General features: G+C 37.3%; 1 protein-coding gene across 6 annotated transcripts in view; it reads left to right on the forward strand.

The window, feature by feature from the left end:
- The window catches only part of LOC147233521 (nck-associated protein 5-like), a 159,249-nt gene that overhangs the window by 136,620 nt on the left and 5,668 nt on the right, over positions 1–16,961 (forward strand). For 5 of the 6 annotated variants that reach the window (XM_086148425.1, XM_086148428.1, XM_086148426.1 and 2 more), the window contains 6 exons: positions 571–676; positions 1,697–1,784; positions 5,676–5,993; positions 9,211–9,332; positions 10,013–10,148; positions 10,325–10,497. In XM_086148425.1, the coding sequence (XP_086004551.1) occupies positions 571–676; positions 1,697–1,784; positions 5,676–5,993; positions 9,211–9,332; positions 10,013–10,148; positions 10,325–10,497 (943 nt within the window). Of the gene's footprint in view, positions 1–570; positions 677–1,696; positions 1,785–5,559; positions 5,994–9,210; positions 9,333–10,012; positions 10,149–10,324; positions 10,498–16,961 lie in introns of those variants that run through there. The other variant, XM_086148431.1, reaches the window with a different exon arrangement.

A 16,961-nucleotide genomic window follows, 5' to 3' on the forward strand; every position in this document is an offset into this window, starting at 1 on the left:
GCAGCGAAACTTCACATTACACAGGTCTTCTTCTATTCCTTTCGGCTTTTCCCTTCAGGGGTCCCCACAGCGAATCAGCCTTCTGCATCTAACCCTATTCTCTGAGTCCCCCTCTCTCACACCAACTAACTTCATATCCTCTCTCACTACGTCCATAAATCTTCTCTTTGGTCTTCCTCTGGACCTCTGGACCTCCTGCCTGGCAGCTCCAATTCCAGCATCCGTCTACCAATATAGTCACTATCTCTCCTCTGTACATGACCGAATCATCTCAGTCTGGCTTCTCTGACCTTCTCCCCAAAACATCTCACATGTGTTGTCCAACTCATTCAAATTGCACTTTAACATTTTTGTTTAAACATTTTAGTTTTCCTGCGCAACCAGAACTTTGGGGAAAAAAAATTAAAAAACTAAAAAACACTGCATGCTTTGTCATAAATTTGATGATATAGTCACGCTGGGAAAATTTAGGTCAATACAACTTATCAGCAAGCTAATGTTCACTGACTAAGGACATGTTTATCATCATATCCGACACTGAAGAAAGGGTGAAATCTTATTTTCATGCAGGACTGCTACGAAGGGCCCTTCTGTGGCTGCATCACCATCTGGAATCACCACACCCAAGAAACACAGCGAATTGAAGGGAGATATGGAGATCTGTTCAGATACCGCTGTAAGTGAGCAAACACAGCACCATCACAGAACCTTGTTATCCTTCTAATCATCTCTGCTGAACCCTGCTGGTTTGCAATGGGATGGATGGGCTGTAGGCATGCGAAATCCTAAAGTTTTTACACATATGGAGATCATACCTGTCCACAAAAATCTGGAAACACCCCAAACAACTCCCCAAGGCTTACTATTTTTTAACGTTTTCAAATTAATGACTAAATACTTCATTTGAAATAGGTAGGATCCATCCCTCTAATATATATATTTATATATATATATATATATATATATATATATATATATATATATATATATATATATATATATATATATATATATATGCACATACAAATTTTAGAAATGAAGAGCTTGAGTGCTTTTGAGAAGCTAGAAAAGAGCAAGAAACCAATAACAAGAAAATAGCTCGTTGAATGTGAAAGTGGAATGACTAAATGGGAGTTTAATGCAGGAAATTTAATCCAGATGTGGGATTTTGATAGCATGCAAGAGCCCCTTATCAGAGGCACTCAATTTGACAAAAGGGCCATTTAAAACTATCCTCCAAGCCTCCCCTCTATCTTCTCTCCACAGAAATACAACAAAAGAATGACACTTTATGGCCTATAAAGCTCTATTCCCACCTCTCAAAATCTACATTTTTTAAATAACCTAATTAAAGTGTGTCTGAAAAGTATGAGAATTACCTTTCCTGTTTCTGAAGAACACATTAAACATATTTTACGTTGTCAGATTCTTTTAATCTGTAAAAAAAAAAAAAAAAAAAAAAAAAACCTTAATCTGTGAGTACCATGATTGAGCCTTTTCATTCTGACTTTTCTACAGTAGTGTTTCTCGTAACACCTTTTCTTGCATTATATATAATTTAATATAATGGTTTCTAACCTATGAGGTATTTTCTCAAATTGTAGTCATTCTGATCACTGATCAATGTGTACTTCTTATAGGTGTCTTTTTTGCTGTGCTTATGATTTCTTTCCACAAATCTTTTTCTTTTTTGCAGACCCTTATAATGACTCAGAAGAGCAACCTGAGGGCAGACAACAAAGAGGGGCGCATCCCAGATACCACTTGTCAAGACCACATGATGGGTAGGCTTATGATTTAGTACTCAAAATTAAGAAAAGATATGAAAATGGAAATGCAGTTTAGCCTTTACGTCATAATTATTATTAGATAAATAATCAATTAATATTGAATTGGATCAAACAAAAAAAAAAAAAACATTACTCCTAATGTTTACATTTAAGGCTGTAAAGAAATCCCTTTGCTTAAAATTATGACTTTTGTCTCTATTAGCGTAGGTCATTAGTCCAATAGGCTGTTTCCTTGCTTCGAATGCATTATGTCCTTCTCTTTACTTAAGTATATTCTAACGTTTGACTCCAAAACAATCAGCAAGTAAATAATTAAACATATTGCAATCACGATAGCCCTATAAAGAATCACAAATGGATGATTACTCTATTAGTCAAATACATTGAACTACAAGTGGAAGCACTCGAAACTGCACCAAATTGAACCAGTCGGCGTACGGAAATAAAACTGCTTGTGTGCATCATAAACGGCTTGCGTTTAGTTGTGTATGAAATGTTTCTTTGACTGGTGTCTGCCTTAATGGTGTCAAGGGTTCATTGCATTCCATTCAGACTAAAATGCCTATTTGTTTACAAGATCTGGGGCTGGTATAAGCAATTCAGAAAAATCTGTCGCCAACCGTCAAAAATTAGCAGAGCATTCACATGCTTTACAGTTGTGATTTCCTGATGTGATTGGCAGTTCACTCTCTCTTTGCCAGACCGTCATTACTGTGGGGAAATAGCAGCAGCTGCAAACAAACACACTGACAATCCCGTCAGGTGATTGATGTGCAGCAGGGTGATACTTAACAGTACCTGTGCAGCTCAGGAAGAGAGGAAAAAATATGCATCAAAGCATGCCTGAGACGTGATGATGATTGTCAATATTGCAGTGTGACTAATTTGTATCATAGTGTATTATTCAGCTTTGGGATGAATAAGATAAAATGTGAAGTGCAGTGTGTTTGTCGTACAGATGTTTCTTTTTGGTTTTCTGTGAGATTATCTCAGTGATCTATCTCAAAGGTCATCAAGCTCTATCTCCAGTCAGTTTGTACAAGGTCCAGTATGCATATTGAAGATCTAAGAATAAGAATAAGAACAACTTTATTAATCCCGAAGGAAATTGCAGTAAACTAATAGTTATTCTAAAACTTGGAACACATTGGTTGTGAATACAGTAACATTTTTCATGGATTATGACAGAAATATTTTTTCTCAATAGAGGGTTGTTTTCTCACTTTAAACCTAATATAAACAGAAAAAAAGCATGCAGTTACTCTGAAAGTTGGTGTTTTTCAAACATTTGTAAAAGCTTGATTAAATAGCACAGTTACATAGTGTTTATTATTGATTGGTCTAAAGCATAATAAGGTATGTGTGTAGGTAAGTGCATATATATTTATGTATGTATCATTATTTCTAGTATTATTAGTAGTAGTAGTAGTAGTATCATAAACTTCATAAACTAAAGCCGTTTTTGATTGCTTTTCATATATGGTCTTATCGTTACGCCTTGATTAGCACTCTTTCCAGAATTAATAAAATATTTCACAAGGTTGCAGCTGCATCTGCTCAGCTACTTTAATGCCACTTCTACAAAATGTAATGTTCACAAAAGCCCTTTACCATCCATACACATCGATTATATCCGCTCTTTACATCCAGCTGCTTGATGAAGCAAGCAAGTCCACAAAAATCCTTTGTGAAAGCATGAATGAAGAAGTGGACTTCACTTATGGAACAGTAGATGATCTCCATTCCATAAGCTATTTTGTACTAGCTAAATTACAACGGTGACACCATACCTCTGCAGCATTATGAAACCTGTTCTGAAACTAGGGATTCAGCATAACAAATAAATGAATGAGTCAAGGAGGCTATATACCCCCGCTTTTATGATTAAACAATGAATTTCACTCCGACAGAAGCAGTTTTACCTTGCTGTCACTTCACCTATCATCAGTTCTTTATTAATTTCAGAGGCCTTCATCTATGGAAACCATTAAATTCAAATTTAAAGTAATTATTTTCTTAAACTTGCTTCAAGGCATGTCTGAAAATATATACTTTTTCCAAATAGAATTTTATTGAAGTAGATTTGTATCGCATGTGCAAGTAAAAATGTCTGTAATACATTACTTAACTGAACACTGCACTGCATAAACACTTACCCGTACACACACACACGTCACCGTCATTGTGGTAGATTTTTTTTTTTTTTTTTTTTAAGTATTGCAGTCGCGGTCACATTATGATGGATATATCCCCTCAATAAGGTATTTGTTACCCTCTGATGTCTCCTCATTGCATAAAGCCAATCTTGCAGTGTGGCGGAATCAACAAACTAGCTCTCTCCCCTTAAACCCTGGAGCTTGTAAACAGAAATGATAGGGAGCTGATGAAAAACTACATTATGTCCAGTTGTTGTTGCCTGTGGGTGGAATTACTGTGGACCTTGTTATAGTTTGGTTATAGAGGATATTTTGAACTGTCAGCCTTGGCACTCAATTATACAGCTGTGTAATCTATGGCTCCCTCTGCTCACGCACCAATAAGCAGTCACGGCTGTGTTATCTGTCAACTGCATCATGCATTTTTAAAACGTTAGCTCACAATTTCTTCCTTTTTGTGCTTTAATGCCAAACTGTGCAGAATGATTCACAGCAAATACGTGTTCAAGTAACAGGCCATCTGTGTAATGGTGTGTGTACATCCAATATCGAACACAGATGACTTATTTTCACAAGTCCAGTCTGTACTATATAGATGTCAGAAACAAGTCAGGCCAGAACAAAGAGTCCACATAAACAAGAGCATGTGCTAAAGCCCTCATACTTAATTTCCTTGACTCCGAAGGAATCAACGCTGCCTTGGCCGTCAGAGAAGTAAGATCTTGGAAAACATTAATGACACCTGGCGTCAAAGTCTTAGGTCTAGAAGAGGAAAAAAAAAAAATCCCCCCTTATGCTCCCTTAACCCACTTGTGAAAATCGACTGAAATCGTCAACAATTTTCTGAAAAGAAATGAATTAATAGAAAAACCAGCCCACCAAAACGAGAGGAGAGACAAAAAGCAGAGCCTGTCATATTGATCCACTGCTGAGAAATATTGGTGAAAAAAAAGGGAAAAAAAAGCACGCAGGTCTGCTTTGGGACTTTTTTGTTTTCCAATGTTTTGTGAAGCAGAACGAATGGCCATGGAGGATTCATCATATCCGAAGCCAGGAGTGGAACATAAAATGTGACGGGCTCATGTTTCGACTAAAAGCACAACAAAGCTAACATTTGCTCCTAGCAACGCAGAAATAACAGCTTGTTTATTCAGCAAAATTAAAACATTATGATTCTTTTTTTCCACTTTTATCTGCAAAATTCAACCCCAGCAAAATGTTAATTTGCGCAACAAATGTAACGATTGGCCGTAATCGTTCACAGTTACAGGGACCTGGGCTGCTCCATCCATCTGTTTCAATCTGAGTCAAGACACTGCACACTGCAGTTTCCAAATGACATCCATCTGTTGCTACTAACTATAATTTCTTCCCATTTCAACTGAGGATGCACTCTGGTGTACCCCAGGAACATTTCATCTGGTTGTAGCTCAATTTCTGGCACCAGGTGTTTGGAATTATTACATTACATATATTTCTGTGATATGATTGTGCAACTGTCACTTCCTGTGGAAGAGTGATTTTAAAATCACCCGTTTTTATATATTATATAATTCCATTTTTCTCTTCCCCTCTCTTTTTCTACCGACAAAACGTGGCTGAACCCACCTCAGGTTCCCTCTACACTCCTCGCCCCTTCCGTTGCATGTGAATTCAAGTCCTCCTTTCTTTTCCATTGTCGGTGACCCTGCTTCTCCCAGACATCACACACCTTTCCTTGTCACTTTAGGCTCCAGCTGTCAGATGAGAACCCTGGACAGCGGAATCGGGACCTTCCCCCTTCCCGATTCTGTTAACCGGGCCGGCGGTCGCCACATCCCCAAATCTGAATCCAGCCCCAATGGGGTGACTGCCAGCTCCTCTGAGCTCCATTGGGAACCTCCTTCTCCTTCAGACCCCTCCCAACCCACTGTGAAAGTGCCTTCCCTACCAAAATCCCACCCGCATGTCCCCGCAAGCCTGGGTCACTCCATCTCTGACCCCAGTGTGACCTGCAGCAGCAACACCCAGGATGCGCAGAGCCGCCTTCCCAGACTGGCCAGCTCAGGTGAGTCTTCATATACATATTATCGCAAAGACTATTCGTTCTTGGATGCTATCATTACTGTGAGGTCGAGTTCATCTTTTCTGTCTTTCCACAATCAGGATCACACAGCTTTCCCTAAATCCCACTTAATTCGCAAATCTTCTACGATGAGCTTCATATTTTACTTTCCTCAACCCTTCCCCGGAGGTGTAAAAACACAAGGCAGATCTTAATCTGTGTTTTATACAATAATTTCGCTGTTGCAGTGCTAACTCTTCCCCTGATCATGATTGTCTGTTATAAGAAACACAAATCACCTAACAATTTTCTGAAAAGCTTGTCTCACATCATTTACTGCTCTTTCAATAAGCATCTTAATATCTTTCGAGGCACCAGGCGCACCGTGTTGATTTATTGTTTATGAGAAAGTGAAGAAACAGTAGTTTTGATAAAGATATGCCCGATTGTTAGAATGCTATCTGGCTAATTCCGTCTTGTAAGACCATTTTGTAGATCAAGATGTGATTGTAAGTCACTGTCCTCAATCCATCACGAAAGAATGAAAAGTTCAAAAAACCATAAACCAGTTTAAAGAAACCTGATTTTCCCTCCATGTTTGCACACTTAAAGCAAAATCATTTGTATATTTAATTACAACTCAAACAGGGCTGAACATCTCTCTGAACGGTTCATATATATATTTTTTTTTAATGACCGCATATTTTGTGTGTAAATTATACAGTTGTATACTTCATACATGATACACCCTTCTCAGAGCCCTGCTTACCTTGCTGTCTCTCGGTACATCCAATATGTTTCACACCTGGCACATGAATCAATCCAAATCTCTCAGTTTACTAAAGGAAATTATCACAAATATTCTACAGGGGTTTCACAGAGTACAGGCCAAAAAGAGCCACAATTTGTCATAAAACACTTTCTTTCCATAAATAACTTGGCGGAAAAGGCTGAAAGGACAGGTTGCCAGGATAGCTTACCCATTTCCTTTGAGAAAAGAAAGTTGTCTAAACTATCGCTCCAACTCATGTTGCATTTTCTGCTTTGGAAAAGAGAAAATATGATACCCCCAGGATATCTGCTGTCACCCCTTCTGCATTACCCGTAAGCTTGACAAATGGATCTTTGTTACTGGAGCTGGAATTTGGATTGTACCTTATTATGAGCAAATGGAAGAGGAAGTCTAGGGCCAGGTTCGTACTGGCTTTTACCGCCTTCCCCTCCTTTTCCTTTTGATTCTTCCCTTCGGCGGTCGCTGCAGCGAATCTTCTGCCTCCATCTAACCCTATTCTCTGTATCCTCTCCTCTCACACCAACTAAATTCATGCCCTGTTTCACTACATCCATAAATCTCCTCTTTGGTCATCTCATCGTCTCCTGCCTGGCAGTTCATACCTTATTTATTTACGGTATTTATCGGCTTTGACCGACATTCAAAACTTTTTATTGGTATATTGTATGTATTTTTGTATTTGTATTTTTGTATTTTTGTGTATTATATATATATATATTGTATATTTTATATTTTATAATATTTTATTTTTTATATATTTTTATCATACGTATTATACATATATATATATATATATATGTGTGTGTGTGTGTGTGTGTGTGTGTGTGTGTGTGTGTGTGTGTGTGTGTGTGTGTATAGATAGAGAGAGAACCTTCATAATATCTTAATTGCTCCCTCCTCATTACATAATTTGGAATATGGTCATTTATTGCATATAATGTGTAATAACAGTAACTGATGGTAAAGGCTAGCATATTGAATGTTCCATTTTCTTCTATGCTATCCAAGGCTTGTCTTTGTAAGATGCCTAATATAATCAAAGCAATGAGGAATCACATTGAAATTGCTCTAGTAGCTGAAAATTAAAGCCTTATACAACATATTTCACCTTTGTGGTGTGAAAATATTGAATGACACTGCACCACCCCAATAAAATTTCTACCTCCACCTTCAAGGACAAACAAATATTTTATGAAAAAAGAATCTTGAGGGTTCAGCTTTACTGGGAAGCAAATGCATCAAGATTAGCAAGTGATACCCAACTAAGATGATGAAGTAGTTGTTACCTCTAAACAACTCACAGTGCTGCCCCCTTTGCATAACTCACAAATGCAAGAAGATAAGCATGTCAGCATCACCATATTTCATAAAACACCTCTTACTTTAGTGGAGGGCTGTGATGCACAACAGAATGTTGATGTGTGGGATGTGATCAGATGGCATTGAATATAACTACGCTAACACCGTAGGATGGGGGAATCACATAAAGGGAGTTGACGCTTACAAGGCATTACTCTACCTCTCTTTCACCCCATTACTGTTTTGCTCTTCGGGGGCTGCAGTTTGAGTCAGAAATGTTGACACAAATAGTCATCAGCTCTTGTGAGTCTTCCCTGTGGTGCACGTTTATTAGAAGCAGCTTAATGTATACTGTGCATATTTATGGTACTTTAAACTTCCTTTTTGTCTCTCACACAAAGCTTTAAATGCTTGAAAATAGTCTGTAACTTTTTGCCTTTTGACAAAAGTTGTACAAAGCTTAATGTATACTGTGCATCTTTATCATATTTCAATTAAAATCATATCATAATGTATCACTCATATAATCACATTATAAGTTAATGATACGTTATCATACTTTAAACTTCCTCTATGCCTCTCATACAAAGCTTTAAAATGTCTGAAAATATTCTGTAACTTTTTGCCTTTTGACAAAAGTTGTACAAAGTTTTGTGATGATGCAGAGTATTTCCAATGAAGATAAACTATCATTTTAACAATGTGATGTCAATGAATGGTAAAAGAGACAATGGATTTGGCGTCTTTCCGAGACAGCAGCAGGCAGTGATAATACGCTTCATCATTCTGGGATGGCAGCTGAAAGCTGTTATATCTCGGTAGCCAGGAGTCATGACTGGGAACAGTCGCTGGGTGGACACTATAAAAACGTTTGATAGCCTGGCTATACTGCATTCCATTCATATATTCAGAAAATGGATATGCAGGCAACTGGATGGGATTTTGCTGGAATAGTGTATGCGGATGTCTCCTTACTGTCGCAAAGATTGCCATTCAAATTCAAATGATCTTTTCATATTGCCACAATCTATATGCATTGCATGAGCCATGTCTGCAAAGTGATAGAGTTTCAGTTATTTATTGTATATCCCTCTGTTCCATTTCTTATTTGGCTGTGATTTCTCAAAGATGCGGGAAGGGCCAAGAGGATAAGTTTTTGTGCCCCACGAAGCAGCAACTCAGCCTCCACAGACAACAGAGAGGAAGAAACAGAGAGGAAGATGAAATCTAAGGACCATGATGTTCCTGCTGTAAGTCACTCACAGGGTCATAGGAAACGATATGTGCGAGTGTGTTCGAAGAGGTCTATTTTGGAGATGTAGAAGAGTTTCAAGAAATGTAATACTAGCCCTTTTACTAAACAAAAATTTTGACGTATAAGAGCAGATTACGATCACTGAGATCTCAGCGTCTAGACTATTTTTGCAACACATCTGCACTTCAAGTGATGGAAACAATAATGTGCTTAATTGTCTAGAAGATCAGTAGAGACATTACAAATATATACGATTCTGTTTTATGTGTACCCTTTTCAGTTTGTTTTAACCTGAGTATTGATGACTATTGAAAGTGTTTAAAATTAGAAATTTTAAATTCATTTTTTTTGTTGTGCAGTTCGTTTTCAGTATTTCTGCCTATTGTCCAATTTTGAAGCGATGTCATGGATTGTCAGAAAGGCATCTGGTGGAAAAAATGCTATGAATTTAGAAATTAACTTAAGTTTTTACAAGTATAATCTAATTGCATCCTACATCTCACACAACTTTCAAGCTAAGGAACTTTCTCATGTTTTCGTTGCAGCAACTGGACATAAATAAGAGGACTGAGCATGTCCAAAACGGTTTTGAATGGTGCTTGTCAACTGTGCTTTTGTGATTCATGCCTCATATTTGCATCATAAAAACCTTCTGGCTTCTGTCCCGCTGCACAGGAGCGAGTCCTACGACTGTGCACGTACTCAGGCTGCAGCAGTGGCAGCGATACAGAGACTGAACCCAAGGGAACTGGAAGCACTTTGACCTCACCCCAGAGAGCTCTGATCAAAAGGGCGAGGAAGAATGAATCCGGTTTGTGCCGATTTTAGACATCTTTATAGATTTTTTTTTAAATAGATTTCAATCATGTTCATGTGATTAATGAATAACCTGTATTTTCAAGGACGCTTAGAGGGCGTCCTTCATCCAAATATTGTTAATATACAGAATAATAATACTTTTATTTTGATACATTCTCCCACCCACAGTTAACCCAAATGAGAAGACCCTGAAGAGAAGCAGTATCGAGAAATCCTTGTCAATCATGGACTACTACCAGCATGATGTCTTCTCACAGCTGGAGAAAGACGGCAGGAGAATTTCCCAGTACAACATGTTGCACAAAGAGTCTCTTGACCACAAAACAGGAGATCGACTCAGTGTGAGTACATAGATTCTTTTTTTTTTTTATTTTATTTTTTTTTTACCCAGATACAATTCTTTTCAAAATTGTACTTTTGTAAATCTTCCCATTTCAGGGGAAATTTGGATTATTTTGCCTAAAGTATTACACAAAGCAGAGGAAGGTTTTTACAGCGACAGAATAAAGGCCAGCATATTAATATATAATTTACTGGTTGATGGACTGATAAACACCTAAAAAGGATAGAAATACATGCAAGTCTAGAAAAAAAAGGACACGGAATCAGAAAGATATCATAAAGTCACATGACAGTTGTGATTGCATGACAACATACATGTTGTCAACACACATATTGTCGTGCAAAACAGAGTCTATCTAAAAAGACATTCAAATCCAGAGCATGCAGCGGTACAGACAGATTGCTGAAATTAAGAAAGAGATGAGTTGTTAAATTTCCCAGGGTTTTTTGGTTTTTAGTATTGTTGTTGTTTTTTTTCTTGTCATAGCTGCAGAGACATAAAGAGGAATTAATAGAGTTTTCGTCGATCTGTGTGCTGTAAACTTCTGCAAGGAGACTTTGTAATCGGTCAGGGCCAATCTTTGCAATGTCAGCTTCACCTCTCAAATAGTTCCCGAGGCATGAGGTTTTCACTAAACTCCAATTTCTTTTTAAGTGAAGGTTTTGTTTTTCATAGTTTGGATTGGTTGCAGATTTTCATAGAAAACGCTGCATAATTGCTTTCGATCGACTCACCCTAATGTGTCAGCGGATATTTGCCTACTAGTATTTAATGCTGCTGAATGACAAATGAGAATCAAGAGACCATGAAATGGCCTCCAGCTCACACAGCCCAAATACACCACCGCCGCACCGCTCCACTCCTACTCCACCCTAACACAAAAAAAATCTATATTCAGCAAAACAGATCCTTACTCAACAGCTGTGGGGTCAGCCTTTATTTTGAACATTAAATCATTGACCTTTAGTGTTATACGTAGACTTGGTGCTGAAATTAAAGCTACCTCTGATTATTAATTTCATCTCGTGATGTCTGTATTCCTCTTTGCTCCCTGCATTGCTAATAGATTCTTTGTTTGACTGTTACACTCTACTAAGCTAAAAAATGCCTCATTATCGCTCAGTATTCACCAGGAAAAGATCGGGGTTTGGCAGTTCTACCACATTGTTTTGAGCCTTGAAGCAAACAGTGATGGAACACTACAAATTCCAAGGCCAGTTGTTTTGGTTTTCATCTAAAATCTGAACTCTCAGTGGAGTGGAGGTCAAGCTAAAAGAGAATATAAACCAAGTATTATTTTACTGTGCAAAGTGAGTTGCTTGACAATACCAAGCTTACCAATCCACAGGAGACATCTATAACGGAGAGATGTTACCCATTAGCCACATTAAACTGCATTAACTGGCATATAGGTGACACACCGCACAACAATAAAATTTGTCATATATTGAGTCATAAAATAACAAGGTTTCAGAACTGAGGTGTCACATACCTTCTGTTCTTTAAGCACAAGTGCATTTACTTCTATATTGAACAAAACAAACCAGCAAAAAAAGTATTTGTTACAACTGCTGACATATTAAGAATACTGATAAATAGAAATGAAGACGTGAACATTATCTAATTAATAAAAAAAAGATTTTTACATTTGTTTTTTTTTCTTTTAAACATTGTTTTTGCAATGTGGTATATTTTTTTGTTATATGTTTCCGAGAGAATGTCCTTGCATGGTCTGCAGAAAATAGTAATATGCATTTGCAAATTGAATTTATAGTTTAATTGGCTTATATTTGTAAATGAACTTCACAAAAACAGAATGGAAAGAGAGATACTATCACCCAAAATTAAAAAGTAAAAGTGAATCCCTACTCTTTATTATTGACAGCTCGTAATAAGATGACTTGCAAGCCAAACAAATGTGATTGACTGACTTGACAGAAGCAGATGCCATGAAAACAATTATTGCAATTTGCACATGCAAGTGTTTAATGCTGATAGTTTTGTAATTTAGTCATTGGCTTTTCTATTTAAGAAGCGTGTGTGTGTGTGTGTGTGTGTGTGCATGTGTGTGTGTGTGTGTTGTTTGTACAGCACAGTCGCTGTACATTAAGAGCTTGTATGTTTGTTTGTCTCGCAGTATATTTTAGATGCTTCGATAGCAAAACAAAATATCCTTTCAAACTATTCTCTGCTTTCCCTGATACTGTTTTAATTGACTTCATTATTAGTGACTGTGGCTCTTTTATCGCCTCTCATATTTACTTTTCTTATTCCTTGAAAGGCTTTGACTTACTTCGGAATTCCTTTGTATTTAGAGCTTAAAGCTCTTATACCTCCCTTAAGGGGAACTCCGAAACTTCTTATAAAACTTTTTAAATTGTTACCTAACCACAATGTTGAAAGCCCTTGAGCCCAATTAGCACACATTTGGTTTTCAAAAAAAAAAAACAACAATGCATTGGCACACTATCACCTTCTCTACCTCACACCTTTCTACCTGTGCAACTGCTGTTCTTCAGTCAAAGCTTCTGACTTAGGGGACGAGGTTATTGTGGGCAGTTTGTGGAAGTTTGGTGGCTGGTTGTGGCATGGTGTCAAAGCTCGGTGATGTAAACGCCTTTAATAACCTTTCACAAACACTCAGGAGAGTGATGTAAAGCTCAGCGGCTTCCATCAGAGCCCTCACTGCCTGCATTGGCCTCCCATTCATCATCCTGACAGCACCTGACAGCCCTGCTAACGGCACCCAGCGCCTGCTTCTCCCTCAATCCTCTCCTTCCTCCAGGTCTCTATTTCTCCCACTTGTCTCTCCTTGTCCACCTCTCACTTTTTCCTCTATCTATTTCTGTCCCTCATACAACCCGCATCTCCTTTTTCCAGTTGACTTCTTTCTATTTCTTCACACCTTATCATCCATCCTCCCTTTAATTTCTCCTCAAACTTCTTTTTTCTATTAATGAAGCTTGTGCACTTTTTTTTTTAATTTCCTTACTTCAATTTCATGAACATAAAGGAGAAAGAAACTGGTGCAGAAAAATTGCATTAAGATTAAAAGCAACAAGAATGTTTGGGAGTTTCCTATGAGTTTTCGCTCCCCATTTTCAAAGCTGGGGAACAACATATCAACATGCATCGTATCTCCCTGAGCACTGAGCAGCTTGTGACCATGAGCAGTGATTTTATGGGAGGGGCAAGGGAACGTTTCAGCTGACATGTCATTTGCGATAGGGCTCCTGGAACACCAAAATTAAATATCAGCAGAAGGAATATACACTCCAGTTGAGTTGCTGTCTTTGGATTGCTCCTTACATAGCAATCCAGTGGTGAAACTGCCATTTTATTGTGAGCTGTAATCAGTGTTGCCATTTGCCATTAGCATGTTGTTCACCTCCTTGAACTTTATAATTTAAATATACTTGATTCAACATTTCCTATGATTGAAAAAAAAAACACAACATTTTATGAAAAAGACAAAGAAGCAAAGTGAGTATCCTTACTAATTTCACAATGAATGAAGCAGACTTAAAATTATTAATTCAAGATGCACAAAGATTTTCCTTCAAACAAAAGAAAAAAAAGTACATCGAATTTATTATTTTTAGTCTTTCAAAATGTGCCTTATAATGAAACCATTTGAGGGATTTTGGGATTTTATCCTCCCCGCTCGTCTTTAGAACAACCAAATTTGCAGTTGATAGTTAGAGTTGAATATGAATAGTAGATAATCAAATAGTGCCTGCAACTCCCATTAGCATTATGAAACTAGCTGTTACACTGACGGCACTTAGAAGGTCAAGGTGGATGGAGGAGATGGATCATAGTCCACGGTCTAAAATAGAAAATGATTTGCAGGAAAGTAAATGTTCAGTCTGACAGATTATGACACACATTAAGTACTGTAGAATTCTTACCACGTTTTAAATCAGTCTGATGGGCTCCAGGGTTCTGGTTTGTCCACCTGGCTTTGCAATTGGGCCTAAACCTTCTGGAGTGCGATGTTGGTATTGACCTCCGGGATGCCTCAAGTAAGCTCCAGGTCTTGCAGCCAAACCCTTGGAGTCCCTCCTCAGCTTCTCTCCATCTGTATAACCCTACAAAGTGGGACTTTGTGCCAAAGGCTATGCACAGGTCAACTAAACAACATCAGAATTACAAGTAGGCTTCAATCGGCCTTCTTACTTGGCGAACGTATTTAGTGTACAGCATTAAGAGTTATGTATATGGCGAAAATGACATCTCCTGATTCTAAAACTGCAATTTGGATGGAATCTTTTGCATTTGCAGCAGCGAGAGTCACTCAGGATTTAGCAGATTATCAACACAAAGATGCTAATTGAAAAATGAAATGAAAATGAATAATAAATTAAGGTGTTGCAGTTTTTTGAAAATGTATTGATAATTTGGAAGTTTTTGGCATCATAAACTTGCAATTAAATTTGTATTATCAATGTTATGAATTTCCAATAGATTGGAAAAACAAATGATCACTGATTTTCCTTGGTCCATCCGCTGAACAGAGTGTGTTCATAACTGTTCTACAAAACTGTCTATTTGGACAAACAGATGATGGCACTGAACACAGGAAACTAAATTTAAAAAAGCAGAAAAAGGAATGAATTACTTACTGCAGCTTAGGTGAAAGTTTAAAATAATCATGTCATCACATCAATAAGAGTATTAAGTATGACAACATTACAAGTCTTGTTGTCCAGTCCTGATATCGACTCTATGTACTTTATCATCATGAATTATTTTACACCACATCATTAAGATGCATCCTTTAAATATTAATTTGCATCAACTATGGAAAAAGTTTGAAAGAACCAAAAATTAAGCAAAATGATTGCCCATGAGTTAGCTGCCATATATATCCTTGATATGGTGGATTTTTTTTTATTCATTTATTTATTTTTTTTCTGGCCAAACAAGCCACAATTTTATTAGACTGATATGTTCATTGCTCATTTTAACCAGTGAATTCACAATTAGCAGAATGTAATTTTAAAGTGAACCATATAAACTAGTAAAACTAGGAAAGCTGGAAAAAAAAACTGCATCTATTGTATCAATGAAAATAATCTGTGCAACTCAAACTTAACATTTTTGTTGAAAACATCTCTTGAGGGAAATTCTCTCTTAAACCAGATTGGGCTGCATTACACTAATCTCGAGAAAAATAATAAATTACGGCACTTTTGTCCCCGGTTCCCTCCGCCACATTATATCACAGCAGCTGTTAGCCAAACATCCTTGGTTTCATGTGAGAATGAATACTTCTCCTGCTTCAGCCATATGTGCAGGCATAATTTTGGCTGAACGCAAAAGTGTTACTGATACCAGGATGAGCACATTTCTGTCTGCTGGTAATTGCGTTCCTCGCAACATCAAATCCAATCAATGACGAGACAGCCATCCCCTCCTGTTTCCGACCAAGACTCGGGAAAGCAGTAGAGTGAGAGATTAAGGACCTGAAAACAGTTCCTCACTGCCACACATCTTGGCTTGAGTGATCTAATCATGTCATGCACTCGAGAATCCCAAAAGCGATATATCAACTATTTTCCTGGCTGACAATAATGTGACGTACAGATGTTGCAAAGAGAAACTTGTGGATGCTTAAAGTTTAATCTGCTTCCAACACAGGTGCACATATATTTTGTTCAACTTCCTCAGCTCATTACATTTTATCTGGTCAGTGTCAATAGCTTTTGGAGTAGTCAAACTTTTTCTATGACTTTTAAGAAAATAACAAAACAATTAGTTTTTGGATTTTTCCCTTAAGGTTTACCTCCAGGTTAACTGAAATTAGTACTAAGATAAGATAAACTTTATTGATCCCCCAGGGGAAATTCCTTTGTCACAGCAGTGAAACAGTTGTAATGTCAAAAAAAAAAAAACGAAAATAAATATAAATATAGATATAAATTGAAAGGCAAAAGACAGAAGATAGCAAAACATCCACAAATAAATAGACAGCAGATAAATAGACAGCAGACAACAACAGGGATAACAATGGGCAGCATCAAGGACACAACCAGTACTGAACAACAATATGAATAGAGTGACAAAAATAAATAGCAATGAATAAAATAAAATAAATAAACAAAAATTTGTAGGATGTGTGCAGGTCGGGATAAACGAGGACAAGAGAGACAACAGAGTTAGAAGTCAGTCTATATTAATTTGAAACCAATTCTTCCACCTTCTGACAAACTTTTTTTTGGCAAGAAACTCAGTCATTCAAGAGTAAAAGCTTGAAAAAAATACAGGGCACATAATGATTTATACCCCATAATAACTGGATATTTTTCATGTTGACATTATTATTGTTATCATTATTATTATCGTTGTTATTGCTGTTGTAGGGGTTCCTAATGAAAATTATGATAATAACAATAATAGTAATTCCTTTTGGTCCTGTTTTGACTTTTTTGCACTGTTAGACAGGACTAGTAATTCATT

This window comes from Fistularia commersonii, chromosome 6, assembly GCF_037954325.1.
Source record: "Fistularia commersonii isolate RoL2024-O1a breed Wild chromosome 6, RoL_Fcom_v1.0, whole genome shotgun sequence".
NCBI classification, from domain to species: domain Eukaryota; kingdom Metazoa; phylum Chordata; class Actinopteri; order Syngnathiformes; family Fistulariidae; genus Fistularia; species Fistularia commersonii.